The sequence below is a fragment of the Stegodyphus dumicola genome, chromosome 4 (genome assembly GCF_044657685.1).
Source record: "Stegodyphus dumicola isolate Sdum_Otavi_A_Nest chromosome 4, ASM4465768v1".
NCBI lineage: Eukaryota > Metazoa > Arthropoda > Arachnida > Araneae > Eresidae > Stegodyphus > Stegodyphus dumicola.
The window spans coordinates 206,458,604-206,479,851 of NC_140771.1; the positions used below are offsets into that span (position 1 = coordinate 206,458,604).

Below are 21,248 nucleotides of genomic sequence, written 5' to 3' on the forward strand. Positions count from 1 at the left end.
GAAATTACCAAAATTTGAAGGTATTTCCTTAATTAGGGCAAAAGCAACTTTCATGTGTTTTTTTTTTTTTTTTTTATTTACATTCCTTTCTTTCCAAAAAAAAAAGGCTCTCAGAGTAGGTTTTAAGAATAGGGTAGCGGAAGAAATTGTAATTTTGTTGCTGTTGTGTATTAATTATGTTTTTGCTGTAAACTTTTCTCTTATTTCATACAAAATAAGTGCACGAATCATTATTATTGTTATATTTACAGATGTCATTAAAACATGTAGTTTAAATTTAAAAATAAAGTCTGAATATGATCTATAACGTAGTGCTACATTTTTGAACTGCAAGTATAAGTTTACGTAATATTGCGTGACATGTGACAAAGGGGGAAGAGGGTATGTTGAAGTGTGACACTTTGTGACAAAGAGGGGGAGGGGGGTCCAAAATGTTGCAGAAAAGTGTGACATCATTTATGGACAGCCCCAAATAAACATAGTTGCATACTTGAAAAACGTCGGAAGATTTTCTTTGTGTGATATTGAAGATTTTCTATGTTTTTTCGGCTGTGTTGTGTTGTTGGAGGTAAACAAAGGAAAAAAAATCGGAAAATAGAAATTTTGATGCAACATTATACTATGAGTAAAAATGTTGCAATAAATTTAAAATAGAAAATTAACTATAACTAGCTGTGTAGCAACCCGATAGGATGCAGTTTCCTAAGTAAATATCAGAAATTTAATGATCAATCTGTTTTAACATGATAATTTTTATTTATACGGATAAATAACACACCACAGAAGTCGTTTAATACCTACAATTCAGTAGTAAAGGGCATAGGGGTGCGTAGGGTCTAGACATTAAAATAATCACAAACCTTTATCCCACGTATAGATAAGATAATGACCTTCAGTACCACTGCAAAATAAAACTTATTCAAGCTACCAAATTTTAAAAAAGATAAATCTCTTATTCTCTACTCTTCCCTGTATATATTAAAAATTCTGAATAAAAAAGTAAGATAATTTAAACATTAAATATAACATAAATGACCTTGTTTGTTTAATTGTACGATACTGGCATAAAATAAAATTTACACATTTATTCATATACACATAGACTCCAACTACTACGGAATCTCCGTAGTTTCTACGGAAATTCATGAAAAACTACGAGCTACGAAAAGTATGGAAAAAACTACAGATTTTACAGAAACAAGAGCAGGAGAACCAGTACGCAAAACGGAACCAACTAATTCATCCGATGATTGGCTGAATACTCGTGTTATCATATATCACGTGTTGAGTGCGTTCCTAGTTTTAAAGAATTAGCCAATTGTAGATCAGTAACTCCAACCGTTAACGACTTATCAATAGTTCCACCTAATTGTCTGTCTCCCAGGTTCCTCGCTGATGCGTGTTTAGGCTGCATTCGGCTGCATTGTGTAGTTTACGGCGAGAGCTTAGCATGTGTCTTGTGAACTGTGAATCAGGTGAAAGATTTTTAATCATAATGCTGCCTCGAACGAAGAAGCCAAAATTATCAAAGCAGAAGTTTAAAGATTCATATTCTTCAGAATTTCCATGCATTAAAGCGTCCGAAATTTCTTTGAATCACGCACACTGCAGTGTATGCAACAAAGACTTCTCAGTTGCTCATGGCGGAAAAGATGACTGTAAACGGCATGTGTTTTCTCAAAAGCATATAGAACTTGGCACCGTAAAATCTAAAGAAGTAACAAATTTCTTAATAAAAGATGATGAAACAGATCCTATAAAAGCCGAATGCTATTTTGTTCGTTTTTTAATTGAACATAATCTACTGCTTTCTGTTTCGGATCATTCCAAAGAGCTTTTCAAAGCAATGTTTCCGGATTCTGCCAGTGAGAATGAAGGAAAGAGATTGCAAAACATTAAAAAAATTTTACAGTCACCGACCACCAAATTGTACTTGTTATTTTTGAAAAATACTTTGCCTTTGTTTATAACAGTAAATACTAATTTGCAGCAACAAGCTCCTTATATACATAAATTGAAAAGAGAACTTTTTGAACTTTTAATGAATTTATTTGTTAGATTCGTAAAACCATCAGTAATTTCTAAAGAAAATGAAGATGTTACTCTAACGTCTATTCCATTTCAGAAGTATAGTAAACAAAAAGAAAATGAAAATTTAGTGATTGGTGCGGAAACAAGACTATATTTAAAAAATGCCAAGTTGAATGAAAGTGAAGTGAAATCATTTTTCAATTCTGTGCGAGCTTTTTTTGTAACTGCATGTTCATATATAATTGATAAATTTCCACTGAGTGATCCATTTCTAAAACATGCAACTTGAGAACTGAAGTCTCATTTTCATCTGTTCTTTACTTGATGAATACTTTTCCATCCATTATTGATGAAAAATGTCTTAATCAAGTAGAAATTGAATTTTCCATGTATCAAGTAGATGATTTGAAAGAAATTGTAGATTTGCGTATTGATATAGCATGGGGAGAAATTGCCAAAATAAAAAATATGAATGGGTGTATTAAATACAAAGTATTGCCTTCTGTAATGCTTGCTGTCTTAATAATACCTCATTCAAATGCAGCTTGCGAAAGAATTTTTTCTATTGTTAAAAAAAATCAGACGGAATTTCGACCAAATTTAGGTCTTAACTCTTGAAGCAGTTTTGATTGAAAAAATAAATATGCAGGCAAATGAAGAACTGTGTTATAAAAAAAACATTCTCAAAATCAGAACTTAAGCTTGCTAAGCATGCTACGTATAAATCTTTGCATTCATAAATTATGCGTATTTTGTTTAATACTTATATGTATCATTCTTGGTTATTTAAATTTTATTTCCCTGTAGAAATCATATCCAGAATAAAGATATGATTTATAGCTTCTGATTTTTTTCTATGATTAGTAGTGATTTGAAGTACTTTTTATTAGTGAATGCTTGAGGAGTTAAAAGAAAATTTCTAATTAAATGTGCATATAATTTACAAGGTATATTTTTAATTATTCAGTTTTATATGTATATGGATTTTAAATGTAATAAAATTGATTACAATTAATTATTAATTTAAAATTAATGAATGGTTAATTACAACATACGCTACGCGCACATTTTCAAAGTTGTAAAAATGTCGTTCGCGCGTTGACTACTGACAAGGTTTGCTGAAGGTTGGAGTCTATGAATGGTTGAAGAGCTTTTCCACAAAAATGTTTATACTTTTCCTTTTTAAATTACATTTAGGTTTATTTTGAGTTAAATTTGTACTTTTGGACATTTGGCACCGTACAATAAATAACAAAATGATTAGAAATATTTTTAAAAACAAAAAATATGATTTTAAAAAATGCATAAACATATATATTTGATTTAAACATTTTGAATTACCAAAAGCACTAGAAAATGAGGTATGTTTTGAAAAGTGAGATAATGTAATATATTTGGATGTGCTACAGTTATAAGTAAATTTCAGCAAAATGGTTAAAAATATTTTTAAAAACGCACAATATGATTTTAAAAGGCACATTCAATATAACAATTTTGAATTGAAGATTATCAAAAAACACTAGAAAATAAGATAGCAAAGGGTTTAAAACTGTGAAAGCGTAATACCTGGATGGAGTAGCTGCTGTAAACACAAAAATGCAACAGAATGGTAAAAAATATTTTTAAAACTCAAATTACAGCCAAGGCGCATTCGACATAAGAATTTTGAGTGATACATTATTAAAAACACTAGGAAATAAGGCAGCATGTCTTTAAAACTACGAGAACGTGATATCTGGATGCTGTAACAGCAAAAAGGAACAAAAATATTTGTAAAATGGCATTATATGAATTCAATAAGTACATTCGATATAAAAATTTAAATTAAAGATGATTTAAACACTAGAAAATAAGAGAGCATGCTTTCAACTATATGAGAACTTAACATATGTGAGTACAGCTAAGTAAATAATAGAACTGTAGAACTTTATATTATATTAATGATCTAAATACAATTTCAAAATAATATTTTTTTAAGAAATTGTTATTTGAATGAAGTAATATTTCATTTAATTAAAACAAAACTTTGATAGGCTGTGAAAAAAGTTATAAAAGTATCATATTTTTTAACTTTATGGAAATTTTAGGCATTTAATTCCTTCTATTTCTTTTTATAAAGACCACTTAAAATATGTAACGAAAAATTAAGCATAAAAAATTGACTCCCAGAAACAGTTTTGAAAATAATGCAGTGAAACTAAACATTTTAAGCTGAACTTAGGTTGGAATTTTAAGGTCAACAAATGATTAAATATTATAATTGTAATGTAAGAAAATTAGTTGTTTCAACTTTTGTCCACTAAAACGGTTTCGCTGATCATTCAGTATTAATCCAGCTTTAGAGAACACCCTTTTGCATGGCACTGAAGTAGACACAAGGCCTAATTTTTTCCGTGATAATTCCTACAAATTAGGAAATACATTTTTATTCTTTTCCCACCACTCCAGTGGATCAGATTTTCTGGAAAGAATGGGCTCTTGCAGGTATCTTTTCACTTCTGCTGCAGCTTTGTCGATAGCCGCGTCTGCTGCGGGAGCTGATGAAGTTCGAGAGTCTTTAACTTTACTCTCAAACTTGAACCAAACTGATGATTCGTCTATCTCTTCATCATCCTCTTCCACATCCTCAACAAGATTATGGGTAGTTTGTGCAACTACCGATAACTCGCAGATAATATCACTTTCAATTTTTTTGGCGACATCACATTTGAGCCCCAATTTTTTTATTTGAGGGTCAAGGAAAGTGACTTGAGCAATGTCTTCTCTTAAATCAATAGTTGTAAATCTATTACCCAATTCACAATGTAGTACTAGTACCACATTTTTGTACTTTTACTGTACATTAATACTTTTACTAAGCAGATTTTCACAGATTTTTGAAGTCCGCCGATTAACACAGGCGCCATAGATGCTGACAAGTATTTTTCCGAACTCAACTCGCAAGTCACCTTTTCAAAAGGTTTCAAAACGTCACAAAGATGTTGGACACTTTCTCATTCTGGCACATCAAGAGCCTCTGGAAGTCGTTCATCAAACCCATTGTAGAACGAATAGCATCTTTCAGTTCTTCGAATAGCATCTTTCTTCAAGGAAACGTTTTACCATATAAAACGTACTATTCCAACGAGTCTTCACATCTAAAGATGACTTTTAAGTCTTTTCTTTCCTCTCTAGAGCACAAATATTTTCGCAGATTTTTTGCAGCGATATTACTTCTCCTGTAAACTATCACAATATCCCTAATTTTCGTTAGAAGGTCGTTAATAACCTCATTTAGAGAATTTGTGACAGCCAAATTGAGAGTGTGCAATGCATCCTAAATGTTTTAACTTTATTTCGCTGTCGACAACATTAATCATATTTTTGGCATTGTCAGTCACTATTAAAGACACTTTTTCCATCGGAAAGTATGGTTGGCAAATGTGTATGATATTTTCTGCAATATTTTAGGCTGAATGACGTTCATCAAAAATTGAGCAGTCAATCAGTACCGTTTTCCTTTGCATGTGTTCGTCAATAAAATGGCCTGTCACGGCCATGTAACTTTCAGCCTTTTGGTTGCTTCAACAGTCTACAGTCAAACAGATATTTTGTACAGCACTAAGAATGTTTTTTAAACTATTCTTTATTTTCTTCATAAGCAGCAGGAAGCAAGGATTTAGAAACTGTTTTCCGTGAAGGTAAAGAATAGGTTGGATTCAAAGCCTTTGATTATTCTCGGAATCCCTCATTTTCTACGATACTTATTGGTTGTAAATCCTTATATACCATTTTGATCAGTGCGAGATCAATTACTTTTTTTATTTACATCCATCTTATTTCTCTGGACAAACTGCATTATGCTGGATTGGGATTTTTGTGAAAATACACCAACAATATCACAAGCACTGTTGTCTACTGTGAGTTGTGTAGTCTGCTGGGATGTGCATGGTTGCCCAGCATCTGCAGGGCTAGTGACGACAGAACGGGCTGGAGTGGCATCAATATCATCAACATCTTGATTCGGCAAAGCGCGTTTCTCGTGCAGATTTACACAAGGATGCTTCCTTTGCAATTTTTTTTTTTTTTTTTTTTTTTAATTTCCTGTTGAACCACCTTTGTTGGATAAAAAGTCTTTTAAATGTCACACATAACTTTTTCGTCTTCATTAGTATAGGAAAAGTGCTGCCAAACCAAGCTGAATTTCCTTTTCTTACTGGACATTTTGTAATTCCAATTTTTTTTTTCCTGAGGCATAAGAAACTGATAGACTAAGCAATTCTATAACGTACCGATACTCACCAGTACAAGACAAGAATGAATCTTGTGGGAAAAGTGATGAAGTTGGGAGATGGTCATCAGCATCGTCAGATAAGCATAAAAAAATTCTATTAACGACTTCCGCTGTTCACTCCAGCTGCAAATTCTAAAATCAGCACTACGCTGTGAAAAGGGTAAGTGCAATATCGCGTAATGATTCTATTAAGCACGCATGAAAGAGCAAAAAATGCAAAGGGAAAAAGGGAGGGACATGTATGTTTACATAAACATGTTCGGATAATTTCCGTTGTTCCATTCGATAGTTTTTCCCCACTATAATAAGCTCCAGAGAGAGCGTCATCATGTCCTGGGGGGTAAAGCAGGCATTGACAATCCTGCGCTCTGGGTTTAGTTTTTGGCGAGATGAAAATCTGTTTTTAGAAGGGGGAAGAATTATCATAAGTGGGTCGGTTATCTTTTTTCTTTCTTTAGAAAAGTTTAAAATTGCGTCTGTATTTTATGTTGATTGGCTTAGTGATCCACTAGATGCTGTGACATTTTCTGAAGTAGGTACAGCGGGATAAAAAAAGGATCATATGATTTACGTTGCCCTATTAAGCAAGCAAACCAAAAATATTTTTCATGATTTATGCTAAAAATATGTTGAGGAAAAGGAAGTAATCTATTTGGTAGTTGATTCCATTTACCAATCCAACAACAGCAACTTAACCTAATCAATCATTTCAGATCCATGCAGTTTTTCCCCTACAAACGATGAAAAATTAAAACATGTGCAATTAGGATTGCAAATCATCTAGCGCTCCCCTCCCTTTCCCTTCTGACTATACTGACTCCAATCACAAGCGAGCAATGCCGGCAACAGTGACTCCAACTGCTACTATCCCCCCCCCCCCACACGCACAACGAACGGCCTTTCGAAAAATTTCCACTATTTCACACTCGTCCAATTAATTATACTACCTCAAACTCTAGTCTCCGTGACGAACGGAATGGAAATTTCCCCTTTTCACGTTTGACATTCCATGCCCTATTTCAAGGTCATTCATGGACACAAGGAGTGCATATCACCATTTCGCAAATACAACCAGATACTACTGTCCTCGTACCAAAACCAAAGTGAGCTGAACCCTCATTGATTCTCCAGTAACAAATACCGAGAAGAGACGCATATTTTCGTTACAAAGTAGCGAATACCGAAAAGTACCCGTTTCGGTACAGAAGTAACGAATACTGAAAAGTACCAATTTCGGTACTTAAGTAACGGGTACTTGGATGTACCGATTTTCAGTACCCGTTACAAAATACCCGGTTCGGTAGTATCGACTCATCACTATATTTGAAATGCTTATTCTAGAATTATTTAAAAATTACAACTATGGAAAATCTGAAATTGCATAACAGCAGCAGTGGCAGATGGTTATATTACTGGTAAAGTTTTTATCTACAGTTATATATAATTTAATTGTACATAGTGTAAAACCTTGAAGTTATTTTTTAAATCCAGTTACCCACTCATTAAAATAAGTGTACAGCCATTGTTTTACATTGACACTATTTGAAAGACGAGAAAATTGTGCACCCATTCATTGTTTAATTGATATTTTAAAGTGAACAGAAGAGTAAAGAAACATTATTTTCTTGATGCTTTATTATTAATTAAAAGCCTGGAGCTTGATGGTAAAGATTTTCTTGAAAAATGGGAAAAAGCGGAATATTTATAGAAAGCTGTTAAAAAATTGAGAAAGAACATTTTTTTGGAGATAACTTGGAAAGAAAAAGAAAGTTCCTACCTAACACATTAAATATCCCATTTTTACTGATGTTAAAGACATATGAGGATAAAGGTTCTGGCCATACACTAATGTGCGATTATCCCGGCTTGGAGTTCCTGTTTCTAATGTGTTATAAAAAGACTGTTCCAAACTGCTGTTTAGCATGTTTGAGAATGCCTTTCCTTTATAAACAGTAATGGACAGTAGTAAAAACGGTGAGTGAATGTGTTAGGAAAGGTTATGTTAATTCATTTGCAGCCAAGCCCTTTATGTGTTATCCTTAAGCATTGCATAAGCATTCCAGATTCCTGAAGGATTTCCTTTACCTCCTCTTAGTTTGTAAAGCAGGTGAATTAAATCCAAAATTTTTGGATGTCTATGTCTTAAGGAGTTTTCATTTAAAGATTAGGTTAGTCTTTATTGCGACTTCCCATTAAACGTAGTTGGCTACCATCAAAACATGTAAGTAGACATCTTGCAAAATTTACACCAATTGTTTCTGTTGATTTTTGAAATAACTGATTTGTCTTCATTTAAGCAATCAAGTACCTGCCATCAACCATTAAAATTGCCTTCCATTGAGCCATGAAAGTTAACAGAAATCTTGCGAAAGTTTCACCAATCATTCCTCCAGATTTCGGAAGGACCTGATTCCTGTTTATTTAAAAAAGAGTGTTTGATATGCTTTGTAAACAGGCTTTTGTCAGTTTTTACTGTTTTGTTATCCTCTAGAATTTTACTAGAATCTCTGTTTAGAACATTATCACACATCTCATAATTTTTCCTGTCTATTTCCATTTTGTCAGCCATATTTACGGGTGAGTATATATTGTCCACTTCACACCTTTTTTTGATGGTATATTCCATTACTTTGAAAAAATTTCACTGCTTATTATTCTGTCGTCATTAAGTCCCAAATTTTCAACCTCTCAAAATGTGAGGATAGCGGTAATAGTTAAATTATATCCTTATTCTTAAAGGCCTTAAGAAAATCAGATTTAGAGAAACCAACCGTAGATGTTACGACGTTCCATTATCCATAATTGGCATTAAATGCACTGCTTGGTGACAATTTCATGGTGGATGGGATAGTACCTTTAACATGTTAATGTGGTACTTGGGAAATTGTACGAGCAAAATTAATATTTTTACAGCAAACGTTATTTTTTTCTGTCAACGAGAATGCAATTGAAAAAAGTTTAAAATATGTTAGTAATTATTTGTGTTTGTAATTTGATTGGGCAAATATTCATGGAGAGGCAATATTTTAAAAAATTCTGTTTATCAGGTTTGGGTATTGCGCCTCCTTTATATAAAATTTAGTTACACATCAGGATATGTGAATGCATATTGAAAAGAAACTTTTAAGTGTTGATTTAATTTATACTTGGAATAGGATTATTCTCCAGATTAAACTTGTTTTAAAATACAAGTAAACTGTTAATTTCCTTCCCTTTTTTAAAATATGCTCTTTTCAACTATGAAATGAGAATGATTATGCCATAGTTTTTCTGAGATTTTTTCTGCTAATCTTACTGCTTGAAAAGGAAAAAATTCTCCGATTAGAAAGCATATATGAATTAGACATATTAATGTTTATGGCTAATCATTGCTTTAGAACTTATTGGTAGTGTATTCCATTCTACAAATGAAGACAAAATTTTGTGTAAGTTACATAATTTTAATTTATAATTAATTAAAAAATTCTAGAATATCTTACTTGAAAATTAAGGCTGTTTTCTTGTTAAAATTTTCTGAAATCATCAAATTTTAGCTACAAAAAAGCTATGAATAAATTTTGATTAGTAACAGCTTTTAATAAGGATACTTGCAATAGGTAGTTTGATAAGAAACTTAAAAAAAAAGGGGGGGAAGGTGTTTATCATATTATATAGAATAACTGCACTATTTAAATATTTCTGGGCCATGGTATTATTTACATTGTTGTAAATGGTTGCTTAATCAGAATCTGCTGCTTTCATCAGATATTTATGTATGTCTTCAGTCTATCGGAAAGTACCGGTTGTATATAGCAGTCCTATATAAAAAATTTTAACATCATGAGGCTACTCGTATTTGAGTTGTGTGAGATACGTACGTAGATGCCATGGAAAATTCTCTTCTGAACATATTCAGTCTATCAGAAAGTTATGTCCGTTTCATGACAACAATTTTCGACACATAACAACATGTTTTAGGCGTATGTTCGGCTCTCTATTGCTTAATGTATACATACTGAAGTAACAAGTTAACTAAAACAAGGTTGATTCACGTTAGTCTTCAGTGTGAAGTGATAGTGTACCCATGGCCACTGATAAAGTTATTTACGCCACTGTATTTTATACAAATTTCAACAAAAAAGAAATGCTACAGAAGCACGTAGAAATTTATTGAAAGTGTTTGGTGAAGGTACAGTTTCTGATGAGGCATGCAGAAGATTGTTCGAAAAAATTTTAAACTGGTGATTTCGAACTTTCTGATAAGCCACGTTCTGGGCGATCATCTTTGATCGGCAACGGTGTTACGACCATGTTGCAGCAAGATCCTTTTGTGACGACATCGGAGATCGCAGAAAGGCATTCATTAAACCGTTTCAAACCATATTTGGTGTGGATTAAAGATGAATGCCACATGAATTAAGTCGGAAGAATTTGGATGATCGAGTCATCATATGCACATTTCTGCTTGCTCCAAACAAAATGAAGCCCTTCTTGAACTGGATGATAACTGGCATATTGTGAACCCAGAAAACCTTGCCCTCCCACCTCTAAACCAAATTTGACCCTGAATAGGGAGAATTTTGTGTATATGGTGGGGCATTCGAGGACCAGTAACAAAAATCTCATTTCGGAAAAGTACTGTCAGCAATTAGACAATTTAAAGACAACAGTCCAAGAAAAGAAGCGGGCGATTTTCAACAGGAAGGACTTACTGCATCATGATAGCATAAATGTTATTCAAATAGGTATGGTGAAATATCACTTCAGTTTCCTGAATCGGGTGGTTTTATTTTAAGTATGAATTTTATTGTACTCTTATATATAGTGTGGGTTGCTCTCTTTATTGGTAGTAAAAGAAAAATTGTACCTAATAAAGTATTTCGTTTTTAGGTTTCACAGCTGATCTGCGTTCCAATACTGGAGGTCAAGCATTCCCACAATGTGTATTTGACCATTGGCAAATTCTACCTGGTGATCCATTAGACGGAAAGTCCAGACCTTACCAAATTATCATGGACACAAGGAAACGTAAAGGATTGAAAGAATCTTTACCAGATCTTGATCAATATCTAGATAAATTATAAAGAACTCTTTAAACAAAACAAAAAAAAAAAAAATGCTAGACAGCTGTTATTTGTAAATGTTACTGGTATTAAAACCTAATAAAATGCTGGCTAGACAATGCAATTTTTTTCTTATTTAAGATTTTCTACTCAAATTTTGATATGTTAAGCGATACAAGAAAGTCACCATTTAAGAAAGTTTATATTTTAAATTTATTGACAGATCAACTGAATAAGTTTCCAGTTATTTCTTATTATGCATTTTCTTAGGGGGGACGATAACATCCTCTTTAAATAATCATCACCTCAGAAACTTAGAAATGATCAAGCTTATTTATGTGTAGTTTTCTATTTTAAACAAAAATCAGTTTCCTGTTAGTCATCATGTTAACAAATGTTATTTGCAGTAGGGATAGTATTGGAAATAGGTCTTGATATATCCCTAAAGAAAAAGTGACTCAACATCACCATGCCGAATGGGCCATTTTACAGAATGTGTAGATGAAACTTTTGGGTGGATATTGTGTAACCAGGGCACTCACTAAACATTTCTAGCGTATTAAAAAATTCTGGCAACTTTGTTTCTTTTTTTGTACAGTGCTTTGAAATTTGGTTTATTGACATTATGTATTGCATTATTATGGTAAACTGAAAGTATTAAAACATTGGCTTAAATTCTTAATCGGTATTTCTGACAACTTCATTTCTTTAAACTTAAGAGCAACTGCAAAGAAGTTAGTTTCAGGTTCAGTGAAATGAATTAATTTGTAGTTGGCCACAAGGAATTGTTATTTCACTGGATTAGAAGTAAACTTGCATTTTAAACTTAGAGCAGATGATGGTCCATCTTTGTGTAGTCATATTTAAGAACTGCTACTATTGTTTTTTAATAGAAGACAGCATTTAAACTAAATAAGGGTGTAGTATTTTTTGTCTATAAACATTAATAAAATACTGCTTCAGATAATAAAATACTACTTTAGATAAAATGATACACTTTCGGATAACATAAAAATGGAATACTTCTTTAAGAAGACCTCAAGTGTATGTTTCTTTACATTATTTGAAAGACAGGATATAGTTAAGTAAAAATGGTATTTTTAATTCTGCCCAGTCTACATTTAAACTCATTCACATACCAAAAAAGGTCTTAAGGATAAATTTTCATTCCCTAGAAGACTAATAAACTGTATAACTCAAATTTATTAAGATTCACTGCTTCCTCTTTCCATGAATAGCAGATATTTTCTTCATAGTATCAGCCTTGGTAGAGCTGAGTGTATTGGAATTAACAAATCTACTTACAGTTCTAGTTATTGTGACATGTTTGTAATTAAAGTTTTCTTTTCCCCTCATAAAAACCCCCATTCCTTTCTGTGCCTAGTGAAAGTATTGAAAGGAATTTGGACTTTCCTCGTGTTTATCTTTTCCTCATTAAAAAGCAGAATAATGCCAAGAGTTTTTGATGCATTTCACATTTGTAAAGATTTGTTTTCCCTTCAGTAGAATTATGCTATTATTTTGCCTTTGAATTTAAATTCTGACGTTATAACCTGGAATTTAATTTAGTTAAAAATGTTTTCAAAAATAAACTCAACCCAGTGGTTGCATTACATCATAATGGTTACATACACTATATACAAAGAATGCAATATGATGCCTTAAAATTTACTGTGTCCTCATTAAAAATTGTCGCACATTTTGACTCTGACAATTCATCTGGATTTAGTAGTGTGATCTGCAGAGAAACAATATTTCAAGATTAAAATTATTTTAATATAAATTATCATATTCAGATTTTCTTGCAACATATTTAGGTTTAGTTAGAAATAAAGTGAATGTTTGAAAAGCTGTTGAAATGTACCATGTGCTTCAAGAAAATGCAAAAGTTCTCAATTCTAATTTTTTAAAACATGCAAGGTCAGTAAGAGTCGATAGCCAGATCCTTAGCTACATCAATCAAGATCCTTATGCTTAAAATTTCTAGTTAGGGAAGACCATGTGAATGCCTTCTATTTGACCATTAACACCATTGCCACTTGTTTCATATTCAGGTCTGTTCGGTAAAAGCGATAACTATTTTTTAAAAATACAGGTTGTAAATTGGCATAGATCCCATTGGACAAAAAAAAAAAAAAAAAAAAAAAAAAATATTGAAGCTAAGGATCTAGGGAGGAATCTTAAAATAATTATAAGGAAAAATATGCTAAATGTACTTTTAATATTTATTTCACTAGATAAATTGTTTACATTTAAAAGTAATACAAAAAATAACAAATTTGATAAAACATTTTTTCAAAACTTTTTTATAGTAATCTAAATTTTAAGTTATTTATGTGTGTTTGTATTACAATTGTGTTTACACTTCATAAAGAAAAATAAAGGGACTTAAAACTATTTCTGTAAAAGAAATCAATGTAAGTAAAAAAAGGCTATGAATTCCTGTTAGACAATTTCAAGAAACATTAAAGCAACTAGACTGTACTTATTTATTCACATTAAATAACTGCAAGTAAGTAATGCTGTTATTTTTCTAGTCTAAGCTGAACAGGTGCAACTGTTTAAGATAGAACAAACTAATTATGCTCAGTAAAATATGAGAACACTGCATCTTTAACTGATGAACAAAATAACTTGACTTTGGATCATGAAGTTAAATTCATGCAATGCATTGCAAAAGGGTCTTCAATTCCTATAACTGCATATGCAATTCCATATGGCAGCTTACGGATTATAACTGATTTTGGCATCACACTAGCTAACTGAGGATTTTCACTGCAGTTAATGGTACAATCTAGTAACAGTTCGTCAGTATGAGCTGAAAAGGAATAAATTCTGAAAAACCAGATCATCCAACATTATTTTCTAGTTTGAAAATCTTTTTAAGTATATATAGAAGATCACAGACGTCTTTTCAGACATGCAATACAAAAACAGTTCTGAGCATGTTGTATATAGTTAATGATAATTCTGTAGAAAAATTTTGGCATTCATTACTAAAAATCTTCCTTATGAATCCTTCAATTTCTCATCTCGGCTTAGAACCTCCTAGACCATGACCAGTCGATGCTTCTTTACTGAACACATTGCTTGCATACCTTTTTTTCAATCGGCTGATACTCGTATTAATGTTTCAGTTTATCTGACATATTGTTTACCAAATGCCCATTATTTATTTCTTGTTACGGATTTAGAAACGGGGGCTTAAGATACAGACCTTGTGGGACCAGGCTATGAACACATTTGATAGAAATCCTGAAACAGAAGGGAGCCACAGTACTTATATGTAGAATAAAACACATTGGATATATTTGAACAAGGTGATTTAAAAGTTTAACCAAATGTTAATAACAAATTGCGTCAATACATCATGCGCAGCAATCACATTAAATCGAACTTTCATGCCATTAGAATGTGCAACTTTGTTTCTGAAAACTTGTTAATGTTTGTAAAATTAAAAGTAATATCTAATAAACCATTTTTTCAAAAATTTTGATCTAATTGTTATATTTATGTGCAGTTATTTGTATTAAGATCATATAGAGAAAAGTGTAAGAGACATGAGGTTGGAGATTTTTGAGAATCTAGATTCTGGTAGCATTGGTTTAGACGAGAGGTTTCTGAGAAAAACCAGCACAGCTGGAGGTGATGTTCTGTTGACAGATGTGTCCCACATACATATCAACCAGTCAGATCAAAGTTCTGCTTCTTAAGGATCATTTATAATTTCCAATATGGCAATGGCTGTAGTTTTAACGTTGTGGAGGCTGGTTTTATTGAAGAAATACGAAAAAAACTATCCTGTGTTATAACAATCATTTTAAAAATGTTTATATACTGATTAAATTTATAATCATGGAAATTTTAGGGTAGACGGTATTTTAAGACATACTTGTACTTTTGATGATTTGTTGCAAAATTTGTTATATTTCATATTGACCCATAACACACCATGTGGAAATATGTATTAATAAAATTTGTTTTTACTAAATTTGAGGGGATCAGTTTTTTAAAATTCTGTTTATTATATGTGCAAATTAATTTTTTTACAAATTATTATTTTAATTGCGTATTTCATAATCAGCAGCATACTGTAAATAATATAAAAAGGAAAGCATAGCTTATGAAATAATGACTGATTAAATTTGTATACTATTATTTTTGTTATTAATAAAATACTTGTAAATGCTACATATTAAAACATTTAAATTTATGGATTTATTATGCATAATAAAAGAATTTGTACATACATTCATTAATATAAATCTTATTCATTGCATCTCTCTCTAAATGCATATCACTTATAATAAATCATATATTTACATATGCACGAATATAAAATTGAAGATTGCCAAGCTTATTTGATTTTTAATTCATATAATTATCATGTAGTTGATAGCAACTGTACCCGCATATACACGAAAGAGTACATTTTTGTTATTTTTCCGTTCACCGTTCGTATTGTTCAATTATTTTTCATCTTTGTATTCTATAGCTAGTATAATGTGCAAAGAAAAAAATCGTTTTGTTTTTGGGAATACATAGGATAATACATAATTATTTCCTATGTATGTATAATCATGATTAACAAGAAAGATATAACAGCTATGCATTTATGAAATATTTGATTAAAACTGTTTCCCAACCTGTGATATGTGAAAAATAATAATGGTGCACATAAAAAAAATTGGAAAGGTTTTCTCTTGTTATCAGTATCTTGAAATGGTGCCGTATTCTCGTTCACTGCATGGCTTACAGGTTATTGTATTGTCTGTTTATTTTTTTAATAAGCCATGGATCAGTGGGTAGGAACAGATAAATGCCAAAATCTCAAGCAAAACCACAGTGAAAATTCAGTTGAAATTGAGCAGTTTTCAGTTCTTCAAAGAGGCATTAAGAGAAAATATTGTGATGAATATATAAAATGTGGATTTTTGTATGAGACAAAGCTGTCCTTATTCCAACTGTGTAGTGTGTGGGGGCAATGCTTTCATTTGGATACATGATGCTTCATTTTTTCATACAAAACATATGGATAACAAAAACAAAGATGGTGATTTTTTAAAACATTGCCTGTAAATAAGGATTATTGAACGTGTAGTAGGTGTTATTGTATTAGTTACTATATTGCCAAATGTGGTTATAGTCATCAAATAGGAGAAACATTAATTTTAACTTGTATGAAGGATGCCATTGGTTGCCTTATGATTGACCAAAAATGTATCCAAAAAATTAATTGTATTCCTCTTTCAAACAATAGAATGTCCAAGGGTATCGAGGAAACAGTAATAGAGAGAATAAAAAAAAAGGAAATTTTTCTGAAGTAGATTGAGACCACAGATATAGCAAACAATGCTGTATTGCTTGTTATTGGTAGGTAAATACAATGAATTTGATAAAAAATCTTTGTCATTTTCTCTCCACACCCACAATCGCTTGAAGAAATATTTATAGGTATTGATGATTATTTTATATTGAAAGGTCAAACTATTGTGGTTACTGTACTGATGGTGTCAAGTCAATGTCATATTTATATGTTGGTCTTGGCAGACTTAAATGTAACTCATAAATGTAATTTGGAGCCATTGCTCTATCCATAGGCAAAATCTAGTAATAAAGCACTTTTGAGAATTGAATTTCATTCTCAATGATGTGGTAAAGAATGTTAATTTTACAAAGAAAAGCTTGAGTCATACAAAAATGAGATGACTATCTCTTGATAAGGTGCTATCTCGCTTATTCGAACTTAAACAAGAAAGAAGCACAGGTTTTTTTAGGACAATCCTTTTGATCTTTCTTTGAAATTGTATGATTTTAATTGATTCAGGTGCTTGCGTATTTATCTGAAACTCTTTTTTTGCAAATAAATAAATTTGACACTTTAGAACAGCTCAATAACGATCTTTAAATATTATTGATAAAATTGAAGGTATGATTAAGAAATTAGATTTTTGAAAACAATAAATCAGAATTATTCAAAACTCTACATATTTTTTGTTTGAAAATAAGGTTAAGTCTGTCTGAAGATATACGAGAAAATATAATAGTACATTTAACAGGATTAAAATTGTGTTTCGTGGAATATTTTCCAGAACACAAAAGATAATTGGATTTCTATGAATTTTTCTTCATATATATATTTTTTAAATAAGTATTGAAACTGGTTGAATGCAGCTGTAGACATATATAACAAACAAGTTTAAATTGAAAAGAATGAGCGATACAAGATACAACATAAAATTTGAAAACAAAAACGTCTCTCTCGAAATATATGGAAATCTGAAAGCACAAGCTCAGGACTATATGGTGAACATGGACAACACATAACAACCTAGCTCCAGTAATTTTTTGTGAATAACCAAAGATATGTGGGGCTTTGCATTATCATTTTGGAAAACAACACTCGTATGATTTGCCAGTTCTGTTGCTTTTCTTGTGAAATGCATTAAGTTGTTGATTCTAGACGTTTGAATCAATTGTCTTTTTCAAGTAATGTTACAAATTATTCACTTTTCACCACTAGTAATCATTTGTGTTTTAGAAGTGAGTTGTAATCTAATGCATTGAATCAAATAAATCTCCTTAAGCTGATGAGACACCCATAAATCGAGTTTCAAGTTGTTTAAAATTTTTTTTTGAACGTATATATGCCTCTCTGCAATTTCATATATTACGCTATGACAATCTGAATCAATAATGAACTCTTGATATGATGGCTCTTACGAACTTTTAACTGGATGGCCAGATTTTCCAGTTTTGAGTGAAAAATCATCAGAATGAAATCAGGCAAACCAGTTTTGATTCTGCCTGTCAACACTTTAACTTCTTCTATCCTTGTGATGCATTCCTGCCATTTCAGAATGATTGGAACACATTGGCAAAACAAAAGACCATCTATAGACAAAATCTGCAACAACTTAGTTGCTAACTCTGTAGTATTTCCCTAAAAAAATCATGAATATTCCAATTTGTACATAATAAAACTGCAGGACAGATGTAGATCAGAGATGCATAATTTTTGCATTTATTTGTAAATTAAATACAAATCATGTTTTTTTAACCTTTTGCAATCAAATATATATATATATATAAAGGCTCAATATTTTCTTCCTTTTTTATCGAATTGCAGTGTTCTAGATGCTGAAATACCTCTCAGTGCTACATTAACAGGATTATTAAGGTTTTGGTAAGCCTTCGTCACACTTTTGTGACAGAATGTTGTTGCTTTACGAACCCTTAACCCATTCGAGACTATAATCGCCCAATTCTCCCTTCACTGCACAGGACGTCTCATACATGAACAGCCTTTCCGAGACTTCAGGTGTGATTTCCAGTCGGAACATTAAGTTTTTAAACGAAACTAGATGGCAGTTAAAGTTCATTATGTTTTTGAATGATGTTCTATAGAGCAATGTTCTTCAATATATGGTTTCATTAACAAATTTTTTCCTATATCAGAGGAATTTGAACATGTAAAGAACCATATGTATTCAATGCTTTCAGGAGGTCTTCAAAAATTATTTTGTTATATTTATGAAATTTGTTCAGACATCATGTAGTTTTATTAATATATTCCAATTTTTAAAGTTTCTATTTTTTCCCAACATCGTGTATAACTTTTTAACTAAGACAAAACCAGACCTTTAAAATTCGAAATTATTTTTTTCATATATCACAAAAATTTTATTACAGTATATTCAGATACTATCAATGATAATAAACCGTAAATTGCAGTAATGATTTTAAATGAAATTACACTTAATTAAAGAAAGACTGGCTCAGTGTATATGTATACTTTCAGAGTGCTTTCACTGGTCCTGAACAGATGCAAGCCTATAGTTGTTGTTTTTTTAATTGCTTTTATTTTCAAGGTAATACAAAAAACATATATAAATTTCGTATGAATAAGAAATTAATACTACACGAGTCTGATTTTGAAAGACATGAGATAGTTTATCTCAAGTATTTAGAAAATAGTAATTATTGATATATAAAGTGTTATATTGTAGGAGGAAAGAGAGGAAGAAAAATCGGTTATATAAACTAAGAGCCAAATTAATATCATACTCAAGAAATTTTTTATAAGGAAAATAGAATAATTCTGAGACTTACAGAATTCTTGCAGTTAACTATTTAATCAAGTAAAAAGGTTTACTTTATGAACAAATGAAACTATCAGCTTCCCTGGCTGATAGTTTCTGCCAGGTAACCATTTTCAGTAAGCAAAAAATTTCTAATGTGCTGCAGAAAGAACTATTAATATGGGAGTAAAATAGCCACAGTAATGGAGAGCATAACCCATTAGTGAATCCAAATAGTGATTGTACATTTCTAAATAGATCACAGTTTAGTCAGATTCACTTCACACTCTTTTGTTGGACCCTATTCCTGGGAAAAAAAAAAAAAGAAAAATCTGAAAGCTTTCAGATTTTATACAGTACAAAGTCTTTAATCGGGACTTTGGCGATTCCGGATTACGTGTTTTTCCAGATTATAGATCATCAATTTAAATCTGGTAAGATGGCATGCAGAATTTATAAAATTAAAAATATGAAACCGTAATTTATGAAATAAAGAGCTTAATATTTATTTGTTTACTTTATTTAACATTTCTTTCAATGTAAGTTCCGTTTCAGTTACAAAGTCCTGGAATTGTTGTGCCGAGAATACTGACTAACTTGTCAATCGAAATTTTTTTGTTTTCACTAACCTCTCTGTCAGGCTTTTAGCCATTTTTTGCAGCAATTCCACTTTTTGTTTGATGGACATCGAAACATGCTTTCACTTTGTAGATCCTTTGGCAGCTCCAGAATCGGAAACTTTTTTTAACATAATCGAAAGTTCAAGCTTACTTTTTATAAAATTGCTCTAACAGTCTTCAAAAAATAATATGCCAGATCCAAGTAGAAGATTAAAGAACAATGCAATCTGCAACATTAACTGAAATAGATAATTAGATCATTTTAGCCTAGCTTATACCATCCGTTATACATTAAACGCGCATGCGTAAATGTATTACGTGCATGCACAAAGGTATTATGCGCATGCGAAATGCTATGCATGCGCAGAAAGTTTGTAGTTTTGAGGTCCGGATTAAAGACTTATTACTGTATTACGCCCTAGGTGTTTTTTTAAAAATTTTGTGTGTTACCTTTACTTATGAAATATCATGTTCTTCACACTTAAACCATAAAATTCAATTCAACAGCAATATTGCAAAATAATTAAAAAAAAGAGCATATCTTTAAAATTTCTGACACACTGTCTCACACACTTGAAGATAAAAAGGTTCTTTTAATTTTAATTGGCCTGTTTCCTTTCAAATTAAGTCATATTGGTTAAATTAGACAATCAGTCATAAAACAGTAACTGATATTCAGAATTCCTATTTTTGACTGCTTTAGTTCATGGTTATTGATGTCAAAAAAGAAAACAATACAGAATGAAAATGACATTCGTGAGAATCATTGTGCAGACTTTAGTGATAAGTGTTTTGAAAACAGTGCAGATCCTTTTCATAGTTACAATAATTTTCATCGAAAATGTTTACATAACTTTTTAGTAAAATCATATGAATATGAGTTTTCATACAAATTTCTTTCATATTTGCAAAGGAAATTATCAAGTTTTGTTATTCTATAATTTTTTAATGCATTTTAGATTAATTTTAACTTGGTACTTTGGTTTTATGTGATTTTAGAAAATTAGACAGCATATGTCAATTTTTTTAATATAAAATTAAATTGTTGTTACCAAGTTTTCTGGGGTTAACCAAGTTATCTAGCAGATAAAAAAAAAAAAAAAAAAGAGAGAAATCAGTGTATAAATTTTAGTTTTATGCGATGTATTTCTTGTTATCTGATGTTTCTTAAGCAAAATGTTTTCAAACAGAGGGAAAAATC

General features: G+C 31.2%; 1 protein-coding gene across 1 annotated transcript in view; it reads left to right on the forward strand.

Moving 5' to 3' along the window:
- Window positions 1-11,470, forward strand: part of eEF2 (eukaryotic translation elongation factor 2) — a 37,412-nt gene extending 25,942 nt beyond the window's left edge. Inside the window, exon 13 of the mRNA XM_035366460.2 lies at window positions 11,174-11,470. Within this exon, the coding sequence (XP_035222351.1) occupies window positions 11,174-11,367 (194 nt within the window). The 3' untranslated portion in view covers window positions 11,368-11,470. The remainder of the gene's footprint in view (window positions 1-11,173) is intronic.
- The last annotated feature ends 9,778 nt before the right edge of the window (window positions 11,471-21,248 follow it).